Source organism: Ochotona curzoniae, unplaced genomic scaffold (genome assembly GCF_017591425.1).
Source record: "Ochotona curzoniae isolate NIBS_2020 unplaced genomic scaffold, NIBS_Ocur_1.0 scaffold_2587, whole genome shotgun sequence".
Taxonomy (NCBI): Eukaryota; Metazoa; Chordata; class Mammalia; order Lagomorpha; family Ochotonidae; genus Ochotona; species Ochotona curzoniae.
The window spans coordinates 20,799,282-20,815,560 of NW_024467096.1; the positions used below are offsets into that span (position 1 = coordinate 20,799,282).

At 47.2% G+C, this 16,279-nt stretch overlaps 1 protein-coding gene across 3 annotated transcripts in view; it reads right to left on the bottom strand.

Moving 5' to 3' along the window:
- USP13 (ubiquitin specific peptidase 13) overlaps positions 1-15,943 on the bottom strand; it is a 107,489-nt gene extending 91,546 nt beyond the window's left edge. For 2 of the 3 annotated variants that reach the window (XM_041002900.1, XM_041002899.1), the window contains exon 1: positions 15,701-15,885. In XM_041002900.1, coding sequence (XP_040858834.1) covers positions 15,701-15,868 — 168 coding nt within the window. In that variant the 5' untranslated portion in view covers positions 15,869-15,885. Of the gene's footprint in view, positions 1-15,700 lie in introns of all 3 variants that reach the window. The other variant, XM_041002898.1, reaches the window with a different exon arrangement.
- Positions 15,944-16,279: the final 336 nt, after the last annotated feature.

Consider the following 16,279-nt stretch of genomic DNA (forward strand, 5'->3'; position numbering starts at 1 on the left):
GAATCAGTTCACGTCATCCACTGGCAAATCTGATCACCAGAACAGTGTGGGTCGGGCCAGGTTCAGTCGCGACCAAAACCACTGCACAATATGGAATGCCAAGGTGAGGTTGCCTGTATCGCATGTGACCACAGCGTCCAACCAGAACACGTGAGAACCAGGCAGGGAGGGGGCAGAGCCAGCAGGGCAATAAGGGGGGGTTCCCTTGCTGGATAGCTACTCCCACTGGAGAGAGTGAGCTGGGATGGGGGCAGACCAGACTAAGCAAAGCTACAACAAATGTGCGCCTCATGTGGACAAAATCAGGGAAAAGCCAGGCTGGGCTGATTATTTCTATTGGTGCAAACAAAATTAGAGTGGGTGAGGGGTGTTTGGGCTTAGCCGCAGCATCAGCTGGCAGAAGCTGGCACTGGGGGCTAATTCTGTCAAGTCAAACCACAGAACTACCTGGATAGTGCATAATCCGGAAATGTGAGAGGCCTGGGAGGGAAATAGTGGGCTCTTCCCTCTTGGGTTACCACTACCACAGGAGGGTACAAAAACTAGGACAGGGGCAGAGGTGGCTAGACAGACACCCAACATCTGTGTGGGCCGCACAGTGGAGCTAGTCAGATGGAACTAAGCTTCAATACCCATTAACATGTACGAGAGCCAAAGGGGATGTGGGACAGACTGGACTACTGCTGCACATTCTGGCAAACCAGGGTAGGGGTAGGCCTGGTGGGGGTTATTGTGGGTCGCTCTCACTAGGCTGCAGCCCCCACTGGTTTATGCGAAGGCCAAGTGTGTGCTGGGCAGAACGAGCCTGGACTGCAATACCCATTGGTTCTGGTGGAAGTCCGGTCTGAAAACAGAACCAATCCAGTAATTACAACCACCAGCTGATCGGGTCAATGGACGGTACTGGGCCCTGTACTCGCTAGTACATTCAAGAATCTGGTCTGAGAACACCTCAGACAAAGTTTCTTTGGAGATCTCCCCAATCAAAATGCTGGACTCAGAACCCTAACCAAGGAAAGAGAGAAGACAGAACAGGTCAATCAACCACCTCAGCTATATGTTGGCAGCGAAATACTGGGCAAATGGAGACTCTATGATGGACTATGTCTTCAAAGACCTCATAGTGCTCGGAGTGGCAAGATTGGCAGCGATTCATAACTAGTGAATAATCGAAACCACTTGAGCGAGTATCTCAGAGCATGCTCTACATCCGGGACCTGAGCTGGGTGGGAAACTGGATAGGCCTTCTCCCTTAATATAGTCCTTTAAACATGAAGGAAACAATATGGAAATAATAGTCTTACCCACTTTCCTATAGCCCTTGAACCTTTTTACCCTAATTAACTATGTAAAGATTGTCTAAAATATAATAAAAAAAAAGAAAAATAAATACACTGACAACAAGATGAGCTCTTTAAAAAATATATAGTTTCGGTAAAATCCAAAACTGTGGCTTAAACAGCAAATCCACACAAAGAAATCTGTCCACATGTGCCACATGGGTGGGGAGGGGAATGTATAAGAAAGCCACCAGCGGGCCCAGCACAATGGTGCAGTGGTTAAGGTCGTCGCCTTGCACGCACAGAATCCCATATGGGCGCCGGTTCTAATCCTGGCAGCCCCGCTTCCCTTCCAGCTCCCTGCCTGTGGCCCGGGAAAGCAGTGGAGGACAGCCCAAAACTTTGGGACCCTGCACCCGCGTGGGAGACCCGGAAGAGGCTCCTGGCTTCAGATCGGCATAGCATCGGCCGTTGCGCTCACTTGGGGAGTGAATCATCGGACGGAAGATCTTCCTCTCTGTCTCTCCTCTCTGTATATCCGCCTTTCCAATAAAAAAAAAATTAAATAAATCTTTAAAAAAAAAAAAAAAAAAAAAAGAAAGCCATCAGCAAGCACAGTGGTGCCGTGCAGTAATCCTCCACCTGTGACACCAGCATCCCAATACGACACTGGTTCTAGTCCCAGCTACTCCACGTCCAATCCCACTCCCTGCTCATTCTCCTGAGAAAGCAGCAGAGGATGACCCAAGTGCTTCGGCCCACACACTTACATCAGAGACCTAGAAGAAGCTTCAGGTCCCAGCTTCACACTGGCACAGTTCTGGCCCTTGCAGTCATTTAGGGAGTGAACCAAAATGAAAGACTTCTCTCTGTGTTTCTTTTTATAAGTTTGCCTATCAAATAAAAACAGGAAATCACTTCATCATCACCAAAACCTTTCACTGTCATTTTCTTATTTTGACTTAATTTTTTAAAAAGAAATGGCTTTTGGGGCCTGCCGTTGTGGCCAAGCAGCTAAAGTCCTCGCCCTGAACATGCCGGGATTCCATATGGGCACTGGTTCTAATCCCGGCAGCTCCACTTCCCATCCAGCTCCTTGCTTGTGGCCTGGGAAAGCAGTCGAGGATGGTCCAAAGCCTTGGGACCCTGCACCCATGTGGGAGATCCAGAGTAGGTTCCTGGCTCCTGGCTTTGGATCGGTGCAGCACCGCCCATTGCAGTCACTTGGGGAGTGTGTCATTGGATGGAAGATCTTCTTCTCTGTCTCTCCTCCTCTCAGTGTATCTGAGTTTGCAATAAAAATAAATAGAAATCTTTAAAAATAAAGAAAAAAAACTTTAAAAAAAGAGAGATGGCTTTTTTCAAGATGCATTTCTCAAATGAGGAGTGGTAGGCATGCATTTGGCATAGAAATTAAATCCAAGTGCTTGGCTTTAAATCCTAGCTCCTCTGCTTCAATATAGCTGCAAGATAGCAGGCAACAGCTCCAGCTTTCAGGAGACCCAGATGGAGTTCCTGACTCCTAGCTTCTGGCTGCCCTTGCCCTGACTGTGGTAGGTATTTGAAGAGTGAACCAGAGGATGCAAGATCTCTCACTGTTTTTCTCTGTCTCCCTGTCTTTCAAATAAAGTAAAAATACGTAAGTTTTTAAAATGTGGATTGGGCTCCCAAGCTAGAACATAAAAACCCCTAACTCTGAGTTCAACACGACTATGAAGAGAGCCCCAATCAAAGTTCTCCACGAAAGCAGATACATACATATGAACCTGCAGTGCAAGGCCAGCCTTTGCAGAATTGCCCCATTACAGGTGTCTCTGGCAACTCCAAGACCCAACCATTGCATTTCACCCCCCAAAAAAACAACAAGAACCTTCTACCACGGATCTGGCTAGAAAGTGAGAGCAAAGTCAAGGAGAATTCCAGAGAGGGACAACAGGAAGCAATGGACGGTGAGCAGCCAGGAGTGCTAACCCTGCAAGGCAGGTCCCACAGAGGGGAAACCTCAGACGGAGTGAAGCTAATGCACCTGCTGAAGTCACACGGTTACTAAACAGAAAGAGAAAGGTTCAGATTTGAACTCAGGCCAGTCTGGTACAATTGAGAAGCAGGTGTTACTTTGGTAGCAGCAGCCAGGTGGGCGGTTGTCAGTAAGCACAGCCACCATTGTGGCAGTGTGGGAGCAGAGCAGCTTCCGCCTTTATTGTAAGCTGTTTCATTGAAAGAAAGCAAGAGGAGCAGGCAAAGCAGAGGCACTGCCCGCAAAGGAGCAGCACGGCCAGGTTTTCCTTAGCGGAGGGGAGAGCAGGCCCCAGCAGCAAGCAATTCTACACAAATGCTACCTTGTACCCATGCTTCCCATATCCATGTCCCACCTGCAGGCTCCTGACTTCAGTCTGGCACAGTCCCAGACACTGTGTGGACTAAATGGGAGACTCACTCTCTCTCTCTCTCCCCCTCCCTGTCTTTTTCTCTCCCTCTCTCTCTCTCTAGCTCTTCTTTTGAAATAAAAATTACTTAATCTCTTTTTTAAAAAATTCTCATTTTAATCTAATCACAGGAAGAAAACAAGAAAACATCATTCAGGCAACATCTCTAGGCTGGAGGCGGCATGTTCAGATTCATTAAATTCTTGTCATTGTTGCACTGCCCTGATGTCCCTGCCCTAAAAATAGTACTCTTATTCACATCTGCCCGGTGCACAGGGACAAGGGGAGTCCCCAGTTGCTCACAGCACCGAGCATGAGCAGTAGCACAAACCAAGACCTGTTCTCACACATCCACAGAAACCACACCTTTTGTCTTCTTAAGCAGACTAGGTGCAAGCCCCCTTCCACCAGCCCCCTCCAACCCAATCCCCACCGGGGGGCAGAAAATCTCAACACACACAACACACCCAAGACACCTTTCCCTGGTTTTCAAGAGTCAAACATGACTTTTCAGATTATATGACAGATTAAATGATCAAATGCTAATACCAAATGCTATCTCATAACACATTTATTCTATGTGCTCATGATCTTGAACCAAAAAAAAAAAATAATAACAGATAATCAGGAAAGATGAGCAAACCTAAACGCACAGGTTCACAAACAGGTGCAATTTTCAATCCTTTAGTCCTTTGCCTTCACTTCTCAAGACTTCAGCTCATCCATGTCTGACAGCTACATCCTCCCCACCCCTGAGAAAGATGTACAAAGCGCTCTGCAAACTGGGACAAGTGTCTCACTCAGCTTGTAGGGCTTGGGGGATGTGGAAAAGAATCCAGGAGCTGGCTTTACAGGATCAATGGGGTTTTGCAAGGAGGACGGGGCCAGGGCAGAGCACTGGCAAGCGTATGCAGGGTGAGGATGAGGAGCACTTCAGAATGGAAGGCAGACAGCACTGACACTGGCAAGGGAAGGTGGGGTGACAGTGTGCGTGGACAGGCTGTGCTCTACTGGAAAGTTCTGAATGGCATGATGAGACCACAAGCAGATAAACAGCAGACCGACATCTTGCAGGAAAACAACTGAGTGCAGTGTGACAGAATGAAGAGCAAGCGAGGTGGCTGGTCAGGCAGCCTCTGGGAGAGTTGAGGTGAGAAATGACAAAGGCTTGCACAGGGTGAGGGAGACAGGAGGGGATCAATGGGATGGGATGTTCAAAGTTGGAGATTCACTTGTGCCCCTCAGCAGCACTGTTTATAGCAAGCAAAGGTGGAAGCAATCCAAGCACCCAAAAACAGATGAACACATAAACTGAATGTGGTCTACAAACAATGCAATGCTACTCAGCCTTAAAAAGGAAAGAAACTGGGTCCGGTGCAGTAGCCCAGTAGCTAAAGTCCTTCCCTTTGCATGTACAGGGCTCCCGTGTGCATGCCAGTTCATGTCCTGGCTGCTCCACTTCCCATCCAGCTCCCTACTTGTGGCCTGGGAAAGCAGTAGAGAATGGCCCAAAGCCTTGGGGCCCTGCACCCACATGGAAACCTGGAAGAGGATCCTGGCTCCTGGCTTCAGATTAGCTCAGCTCCAGCCATTGCGTCTACTTGGGGAGTGAACCGGTGAATGGAAGACCTTTCCCTCTGTCCATTCTCTGTAAATCTGCCTTTCCAATAAAAATAAATAAATCTTTCAAAAAAATAATAAAATCAAAGAAGCTGCGGGGCCAGTATTATGGCACCATAGGTGAAGTCACCAATTGGAACACAGGCATCCCATATGGGAGTCCCAGCAGCTTGGCTTCTGATCCAGCTTCCTGTTGTGTGTTTCAGAAGGCAACCAAAGGAAAAATAAGATAGCAAAATAGGGTAAGGACACTTTGAACAGACAGAGAATCATTAGCCACGGTGAAGTGGAGAGCGCGTGATCCTGGGAAATAAGAGAGGACGGGCCAATGACAGAGGGACACCTGAAAATGCAAGACCATGGGAAGCGGCAGACAGCAGAGCAGTGTTGCAGTGACCAGATCCCCCAGCAGTGGTCAGCAATTGATGATCAGAGCTCCACCAGCAGCCAGGTGGGAAAAGGAGTTCCCTGGGAGTTCAGGAGGTGAACCTAGACACAGATTTACCTGTCCTGATGATTTGCTTGATTCAACCACAAGCAGAAGCAGAGGGGCAGAGCCAAAGCAGGTGAGTGCAGGAACAGTGTGGTCAGATACCTACCAGTGCAACATCACGCATCATTTTGTGCACTGAGGAAAAGGCTGAGGGCAGCAAAGGGGGTTGGATGGAGGAAAATCAGGGAGTTTCACAAGCACAAAGCTTGAGAGAACCAACATTCAGCTCAATGCATTGCACTGCTCCTACAGAGAAAATGGTACCGACTTGGCACACTACAAGTTCCACTCAAAATAGGTTCACATGGCCTCCAGACCTAATGAACAGCAGGTTCCAGCAAGACCAGCACCACTGAAACCCAGTGATGTAGGACTGCTGGTAGCTCCTTAATACCTGGCACCGCTCAAAGCAGGAGCAGGAAAAAGATTGTGCAGTACAACCACAGCACAGGATCACAGGGAGTGGAAAGTGGTGAGCCAGGAACTAGAGCTACAGAGACTGTGGTGGAAGCCTAGCACAAGAGCCAGGAACTGAAATTCCCTGGAGGGAGTGGCACAAGTAACTGCAAACAAAGAACCGGGTACCGATTACAATCAGTAAAATCAAACCGGAGATCTGTGTGTGACACAGTTTAGAAACTGGCCCTAAGGAGAAGAATCTGCTAACCAAGAACAAGAAGAGACAGAGGCACAAAGAATATTACTGATGCCTCCCCCACTAGGGAGCAAAAGCCTTTGCCAACCTCAGAGTTAACTGAGGAATGCATTGAGAAAATGGGGAATACAGAATTCAAAACACTTGTTATACTGCTTCTTATCAACAATGAAAAGCACATATAGGAATTCAAGGAATTTAAGGAATATGTCACATAGGAAATAGCAACACTGAAACAAAATCAAGCGGAAGTATTAGAAAAGAAGGACACAATGGAGCAAATTAAAAATTCAGTGAAAAGCCTCAATAATAGAATAAGTGAGGCAGAAGAAAGAATTTCAGAATTGGAAGACATTCCCTTCAACAATGGGGTAAAAAATCAAAAAGCTAAAAAAGGAATTGAGTCAAGCTAAGAAAAGTACTCAGGAATTATGGCCCACTAATAAAAGGCCGAATATAAGAGTCACGGAAGTTCCAGAAAAAGAAGCTTAGTTTAAAAATGTATGAAAAAATAAAGGAAAATTTCCCTAATTTGGAGAAAGAATTAGGAAACAAAATACAAGAGGAACACAGAACTCCAGATAGGGTTGACCAAAGACAATCTTCACCATGACACATAATAAGCAAGCTGTCTTCAGTTGAACACAGGAAAAAGATCCTTACAATTGTACATGAAGAAAATCAATTCACATATAGAGGAACCCCAATCAGAATCACAGCTGACCTCTCAAAGGAAACTACAGGCCAGAAGAGAATGGAGTGATATATTCCAGATTCTAAAAGCAAAAAATTGTCAGCACAGAACAATGTACCCAGCAAAGCTTTCCTGTCTTTGAAAACGAAAGAGAATTCTTCCACAGCAAAGAAAAACTCAAAGAATTCACCTTATCCAGACCTGCCCTACAAATGATACTTAAAGATGGTCTCTTGACAGACAAAAGGAATAGCACACACCAAAACCAAAAGCAAATGTGGAGAACGTCCCAATAAAACAAAAGTAGACCAAATCAAACAGTAAACAACCCATTGTTAAAATGACATGACCAAATTACTACCTATTGATATTAACCCTGAATGTAAATGGTTTAAACGCATCAATCACACTTGGTAGATTAGTAGACTGGATCAAAAAACAAATCTATTTATCTGTTGCCTACAGTAGACACAGCTCACCAGCAAAGATATATGAAAACTGAAAATGAAAGGACGGAAAAAGCTATTCCAGACAATTGGAAAAGAAAACAAGCTGGTGTAACCATTCTTGTATCAGGTAATACAGACCTTGATGTGAGAAATACTAAGAGATGAAGAAAGACATCACATAATGACTTGACAAAAGATCACCTTATTAATTTCTTAGGATGCCTTCTTTTTTATGTCTAATTTTATTTGGTTTTTCTCCCTTGGTTTTCTTTACTAGTCTGGCTAAAAACTTGTTTTACTCTTCTTTTCAAAAAAATGGCTCTTTCTTATTGCAATTTGTAGGGTTTTTTTTGTTTCGATTTCATCTATTTTTGCTGTGGTTTTTATCATCTTTGCTTCCTGATCATTTTTTCTTTTTTAGTATGTCCTTGAGATGTATTATTAGATCATTTATAAGTATTTTGATTTTTTGTAACCACCTAATGTTATAAGTGTCCCTCTCAATACTGTTTTTGCTACATTTCATGGATTCTGGTATTTTTATTTCCATTTCTTCAAAAAAGTTTCTTTCTTATTAATTCCCCAGTTACATATAGGTCATAGAGAAGTATAATTTTTTTCAAGAAGGCTTTTTATTTTCTTATTTCTTGAGTGACACATTGGTCACTCAGCAGCATGTTAATTTCTTCATGTTGTTGTAAATTTTCTACTTTTCTTCCTGCTGTTGATTTTGTTTTATGGCTTTTCATTTAAGGGAATATATAGTAACTATGTGATAGATTATCACATTCAGATGTGAAGACACAATATAGTACGCATCTCTACTTCTAAACCAAAAATGGATTCTCAATGAAACTGTTAAATATATCTTGACAATGGATGCTGGACTCTGCCATTGTCCATATCCACAATGTCAGGATACACTTAAATAGCAGAATCATAGACTTATGACTATTTATGAAGGACTATACTAATAAATAAATGAATTCTTTTTAAAGAGGCAACCAAATGTGGCTCCAGTTCTTGATAGTCCCGCCACCCATATGAGAGACCTGGTTAGAGAGCTGGACTCCTGTCTTCAGCCTGGCCCACCCCCAGCTACTGCAGTCCATTTGGAGAATGAACCAGCACTCTTTCTTTCAATAAATAAATAAGTAAACATTTTAGAAAGAAAAAAAAAAACAGGAAAGAAATTCTGACTTGTACCACCAAGAGGATGAACCTTGAGCACACTGCCAAGTGAAACAAGCCAGGCACTAAACAGTAAATACTGTTTGATTCCATTTAGATGAAGTGCCTGGAATACTCAGGATATTATGGGCAGAAAGGAGAATGAGGGTTGGCTGCAGCTGGGGGAGGAGAGAACAGGCAGTTATTACTTAATGGGTATAGAGTTTCAGTTCTGCAAGATTAGGAGAATTCCAAGACAGATGGTGGCAATTCAGTGTACCACCATGTGTATGTATTTAATGACACTCAACAGGATCCCTCAAAACTGGCTAGAATGCTGTCATTTTGCTATGTATGTTTCAAAATAATTTAAAATCTATAAAAGAGAGAAAGAGGGAGACAGAGTGGACAGTGCTACACATCTTCCACACTGGGCAGCTAAATGCCTGATGGCACCTTTGACTGACAAAGAGTTGTGGGGAGAAGAGTTCTCAATGCTACAAGTGTTCAGACTTAATTGACCAGAGAACACAGACACCCCCGAGGAGCTCCAGACAGGGACCGTATCATCTCTTGTATTCAAAAACTCCTTCAAAATGATGCAGCTTTACAAGTAATTACATCACTGCCAAGAAAAGACTGCAGGGGCCCGGCGCGGTGGCGCAAGTGGTTAAGTCCTCGCCTAGCACGCCCAGAATCCCATATGGGCGCCGGTTCTAATCCCGGCAGCCCCGCTTCCTTTCCAGCTCCCTGCCTGTGGCCCGGGAAAGCAGTCAAGGATGGCCCAAGGCTTTGGGACCCTGCACCCACGTGGGAGACCCGGAAGGGGCTCCTGGCTTCGGATCGGCATAGCATCGAACGTTGCGCTCACTTGGGGAGTGAATCATCGGACGGAAGATCTTCCTCTCTGTCTCTCCTCTCTGTATATCTGCCTTTCCAATGAAAAAGTAATAAAAATAAATCTTTAAAAAAAAAAAAAAGAAGAGACTGCAACTGTTCTGTTCAACTATGATTTTTGGAAGACAGGACTTCTGGCTGTACAGGGAAGACAGTATACAGTTTCCCTCCTTTTTGAAACCCCGATGGAAGGGATTTTTTTTTTAAAGCTATGACCCCTGGAATCATATGAAAAGCTGAATTGCAGATAGAGAAATGCTACAAGACTCCGAGGAGCTGACAGAGCTGAATCCTGGGCCAACAGCAAGGGAAGCCAAGATCTAACCTAATGACACCCCCAGAATTTCCAACAGACTCTAGAACTGGCAGCTGCTGGGAACGCTGGTGGTTGGGATGAATCCAGAGCTAAAACAAAGAGAAATAGTTTAAAATCTGTGTAGGTAGCAATCAGAGCCCTCCTGCACTCCAAGGGGCCCCGCCCCACCTGTTCAGGTAGGAGAAATATTCTGTGAAGCAGGTAGAAATAAAGGCCTCAGGATAGTGAGAATGGGCATGGTTAAGAACAGGGCTACGCCATGGTTCAGAAGAGCAGGCTTTTATTTTAATGGTGAACAGGCCAAGTCCACTGTCACAGTTAACTGGGTTTGCTTTCCAGCTCAGGCTCCTAACTTCAGCTTCCTGCTGATCTTGACTCTGCGAGGGATCAGTGCGCTGGCCTAGGCTAACCCCTCACCCTGCAGCACTGGCATCCCATATGGACAGTGGTCAGCCCCTAGCTGCTCTTCTTCCACTCCAGCTGCCTGTTGGGGGGACGGGTACAGATTATGGAGCCAAGCGACTCGAATTCAAATCGCAGCTTCACCAGTGTGCTCTTCATGCTTCAGTTTCCTTACCTGTGAAAGATGGTTCTAATCGTCTAGAGCATTAGTCATGTTCATATACAGATTAAAGCAAGATGATCTAGAAGGAGGATCAGCACTTAGCAAGTGCCCTAACACTGGGCTTCAAACTGTGATCAGCTTCAAAATCACCTGGAGAACTCATGAAAAACACACTGCTAGGCCCCTATCTGCAGAGTTTCTGTTTCAGAGGATTGGTACGACCTTGCCTTCCTAACAGTTCCCAGGACGTGCTGGTGCCCTTGGCCCAGGAAGCACCACTGCTGCAGCCACCTATTGGCTGCCATTGCTATGATGGGCCATGGCAGGGACAGGAACAGGCACATCAGGAAACACTTGTGAAAGGAAGACAGACAAACCACTGAACCTCTAACAGGAAGGTTTCCTTCAAGGACACAGAGATTGCCAATATCCCCTGAGGGACATCAAACCCAGCCATGACCACCAGGAAAGCCACATGTCTACCAGAACTTGTGCAGGCTTGCGGGAAGATGGGGGGAGGACTGACCAAGACACCTTGACATTGCTAACTCATCTCAGATCTTCAGAGAATAGGGGAAAGATGGTTCTGCTGCTGGGATGGCAGAAGAGGTGCAGCGTGCACTGTGTATGCTGAATCTCACCTCCTCACTGGCCACTGCCTTGGTTTAGCTGCAGGGAGTGGCTGACGGCCACAGCTGGGGAGCCTGAGAGTCCTAGTTCCCACTGCCCGAAGATCCCCTGCTTCTCTCCGCTGCTGGTCAAAGCAAGCCCACTGAGCCTTTTAGGCACAAATATAAGCCTGCAGGAGTGTGGGTGTTTTCTCTAATGAAGCCTCACTTGGCCAGTGGGGGACAGGAACCAGTGAGAAATAGTCCCCTCTGCCATGAGTGCAGAGGGTTGCAACACATTTCACAGTTCCCCACGTAGTCCCCATAGGGTCTAGCACCAGCTGCCCACTGTTAAAACCAGCTCCTAATTTACCCTTGGATCGGCTTTCCTTCTTCCCTCTGTTCCCATTCTTTAGGTCACTATTCCACTTCTGTTTCCTGGGATATCTTTCTAAAATAAACTGCCTGTTGCAAATCCTTATCTCAGCCTCCACATATTTGTTGACCACAAGCTATGACAAGACATAAACAAGCGCTCCACTCACAGTACAGGTGAAGAAGAGGAAATAATTTGCACACTCATTCCTGGTCCCAAGTGCTTGGCACAAGGCTTCACATTTAGCAAATGGTTTCACAATAAGGACTGCCTGCATACAAGAAAATGCAATGGTAACAAACTCCAGAAGACTGGCTGTAGTATACTAGCTGATTACTGTGTTGTGTAACACAGACGCCTAGAGATACAGGCCACCAGAGCGACAGTAGTTCTGTTCCCTTGTGGTTCACTCACTCGCTCACTCTCCCTCTATGCCTCTCAAATAAAAATAGATGCACTGACACCGCCTGCAGTGCAATGGGTTAAGCTGCCAATTGCAACATTCACATCACAGAGCAGAGTGCCGGTTCAAATTCCAGCTGCACCACTTCTGATCCAGCTTCCCACTCACGGAAAAGGCAGCAGATGATGGACCAAGTGCTTGGGCTCCTGCCACCTGTGTGGAAGACAAAGATGAAGTTCCTGGCTACAGACTTTTACCTCATCTATACATGGCTGCTGTGACCATTTAAGGACTGAACCAATGGAAGAAAGTATTCTCTTTCTCACTCTCTCTCTCACTGTGAGTGAGAGTGTGTGTGGGGGGGAGGGAGGGGGGACAGAGAGAGAGAAGAAAGTCTTACAAATGAAAGAGTCATAGCCTGGCCTCACCAGAAATGACAATGTAGAAGCTGGAGGTTGTAGGACAAAGTACAACTGAATGGAGTCTTGAAACAAAGCTCCATTAGGAAGATATATAACAGACATTGTAACATGGACCAAGTCACAGAGAGGTGAATCTACATATTGAGGTGGGAGGGTAGGCCTTGGATGAAACCATGGAGAAAGATGAAAAACACAAATTCTCACTCATCCTTAGAGAGCTGTTACTAAGCACCTGTAATGTGCTAAGCCCCAGAAAGTGAGTTTAAGAAAGAATATAAGAAATGAGTCCTGTGCTGTCCCACTCAGTATTCACATCCCATGAAAGTGAGGAATAGCAAAGGTCTTCACACCCTGCCTAGGACAATGGAGGAACACAATAAACATTTGTTGATTCCCAGACTTCCCCCCCACACATCATTTAAATCACATGATTTAAGTAGCTCTCCACAACTGATCATGCATTTGGCCAAATAGTTAAGATTCCCACACCTAACATGTAGTTCCAATGGTCAATTCCCAACTCTGATTCCTGACTCCAGCTTTCTGCCAGTACAGACCCTTGCAGGTGATGACTGCTCAAGGAGCTGGGTTTCCCACAAGGATAGTCACATTGATTTCATAGCTCCAGGCTCCAGCCCAGCTTACTCCTGGGGAGTAAACAGTGAGTCAGAACACTTAGTCCACCTCTTCTCTCTCTCTCTCAATCTCTCTTTGATTCTCTAATTAATTTACTTCAAAACATCAAGATCAAATGTGTTTCCAGCCTTCGAGGCCATCACCATCTGCTCAGTTCTGACCTCACTACCTTCCACTTGCCACATGATTGTTTTCCTTCCAAATACATTGAGCAGGTAAGAAAAATAATGTTCATGGTCTTGGCATTGTGCTATAGTTAGTCAAGCCACCTCTTGAAGTGCTAGCCTCTCTCTCGTGTGGTTGCCGGTTTGAATTCCAGCTACTCCACTTTTGATCCAGCTCCCTGCAAATACCCTGGGAAAGCGGCAGCAGATGGTCCATGTGCTTGAGCCCCTGCACCCACATGGAAGAGCCAGAAGCAGCTCTGGGTTTCTGTTTGCAGCCATTGGGGGAGTAGACCAGCAAATGGAAGATTGATCTCTCTGGCACGCTCTCTTTTTCGTTCTCTCTCTGTAATTCTTTGAATCAAATAAATGAACTTCTAAATAAGTCACATTTTATGGGTTTGTTCAAGTAACTTCTCTGAAATGTTTCCTTTATTTTCTCTCTATCTTTATGTACTCTTTCCAAGTATCCAATGCAAGGATGATTTTACTTTTTTTTTTTTTTTTAATCTGTGGTTTACCTTTTCTCAGTCACATCCCCAACACACTGTGAAGTAAAGTTTCTGGCACGTTTACACCAATGAATTTTACTCATGTGGTTCTTGCAACCAGGTTTGAGTTGGGACAGAGTTGGCACCATGAAATACTAGGTAAGTACCAAAGGGAAGACTCCACATTACTAGGCACTACATTTTAAGATAACCTGTTACAAAGCCTTCCTCCCTGAAACCTAGATAGTGAAAAACACTGATTCATCAGCCTTGTAAACAATCAGAATTTTCTCAAAGGAACTACTACACTACAAAGGAACTCACAACTTTACACTGGACAAGATGTTACCAGAATAGCAGGTGGCACACAGTAAGCCCCTATTAATTACGTGTGGCACTGAATTAAAATAAGCAGCTTCCTTTCACACCTGTCATATAGTAAACGGTGTGGTGATGATTGCAAATTATGAAGTTTGTAAGCAGCACTGGAAGTACAATCCAAACCAAACATGCAGAAAGCCAGGTTGCCCATCTTACACACTGTGTTATCCCTAACAGGCTTGAGTTACTTTTTTTGTTTTCCCCAGGAATCCCCCATCTGTCAACGGCTTACTTTAGGGCTACCATCCACCTCCACCATTAAGAGCTAACAGTGAGAATCTGCCTAACCCTGGCCACAGAGTCTCAACGTGGACTTTTCTAGTTGTGGCTAACAGGTTGGGTATATAGGTGCTGCTGAACGTTCAGTGGTGTACTCACAATAGACTGAGCCATAAGGACACCATTTCAGTCCAGTGGACAAATGAGCATTAAGTTAGATGTCTTATTCCCCTATGTGATCTGGAACTAACACTAAAAAGATAGTAATAAATGGTAAGGAGGAGACATTTCTAAAACTCTAATCTATACCACACAAGACCACTTTGAAACACGCCAACATCAACCAGTGAGACAATCAAGGAAAGCTCGGCAAATTTATCACTCATCTGGCTGTGTTTTTTTGTTTGTTTGTTTTTGTTTTCCTCCTCCAACCAATCTTCACACCGTGAATAACCCTCATTAGACCATTGTTCTGCGACTTGCTCTTGCTGGGCCCTTCCACACCGTGCACCTCGCCATGCAGCCAGATCCGCCCGGTGACACATGAGCTCTAAAGTGGGTGGATAAAAATAACCTGGTCCTCAAAAAGACATGATAAACGCCAGGCAGCTGAGTCACTTTGAAGCCCATGTGGGCTCCTGAAGGGGACACACACTCTCCTCCGACCTCTCCCACTTCCACGAACAACCAGGTGAAGGCAGCCGCCATCCTCTGCGGGAGCAGGGCGGGGATGCGTCCTCACTTCCCCCTGCAGTCCCTGAGGTCACGACTCGGGAATGAACTTTTAATAATTTATGCCCGTGCACGTCAGACCCAGTGACTCACTTAGGAGGGGAACGGGGGACGGGGACTTTTGGGGAAAGCCGTCATCGTGGGGTGAAACTCCTATTGCTGCCTCCCGAGTGCAAGCACCCCAAGGTCTCTTCTGACATCCTAATGGCGAAGCGGGGCATAGGAAGAATTGGGATGTGCAGACGGAGGAGAGCTCAGGGAGGAAACCAGAAGTGCCTGGGAGTGGGAATTCCTGGGCAAAGTAACGGTCCCAGAAAGGGAATGGCTGTGTGCGTCCCCAAAGGGGAAACCTATCCCATCTACCCTCCCGCCTTCCGCCCTAGCCCGGGAAGGACGCCCCGTGCGGTTGGGGCCACAGAGCTCCTCCACTCCCAGCACCTTTGGGGTCGTGGCCAGGCTGCTGGGAACACAGCCCCTGCAGCCCAGGAGGCTGGCGGGGCAGAGCTGCAGCGGCCTCGGGGCGCGCACCAACTGTGCGCCCAAACTGCAGTGCCCCTCAGCAACTCTGTCGCCCCGAGGAGGAGGAAGAGGAGGAGGTCCCCACAGCCACTGCGCATCGTCACCCCAGGCTTCACGTGCCTAGTGGGTCGGTGGCCGCCGCAGGCCGCCGCTCGGCGACCCACCCCCGAGGCGCCTCACTTACAGGGGAGTCGTAGGAGAAGGCGCACTCGTTCTTGTAAACCCGGTCCCCGGAGCGGGGTACTCGAATCGTGGGCATGAGCGGCACGAGCAGCTCGCCGATGTCTCCTGCAGCCATCTTCCTGCCACCGCTACCGCCCGGCATGCTGAACAGGGCGCCCCGGCGCTGCATGGCCGCGGCGCGCACCGAACCGACCCAGAGTCGGAGTCGGAGCCGGAGTCGGAGCCGGAGCGCGGCGGCGGCGCCAGCGAGCGAGCGGCCAGGCGGGCGGCGAGCGGACGTGCCGGCTGCGCGGGCGACAGGAGCCGAGGCGAGCGGGCAGGCGGCGGGAGCGGGCCGCGGGGCGGGAGCGGGCCCCCGGGGCCTGGGGAGGGGGGGACGCTGCTATTTTTAATCCAATGGCGAGTCGCCGGCCCAGCTGCAGCGTCAGGCGGGGCGCCGGGGAGCGCCAGCCGCAGCGCGCCGGGGAGGGGGCGCCGGAGGGGGCCCCGCGCCTGGGCCGGGCTCCGGGGTGAGGGCGGAAGGCAGCCCCGCGGCGTGGGGCGCACGAGCCCAGAGCCGACCCGGACCCCGCACGGAGCA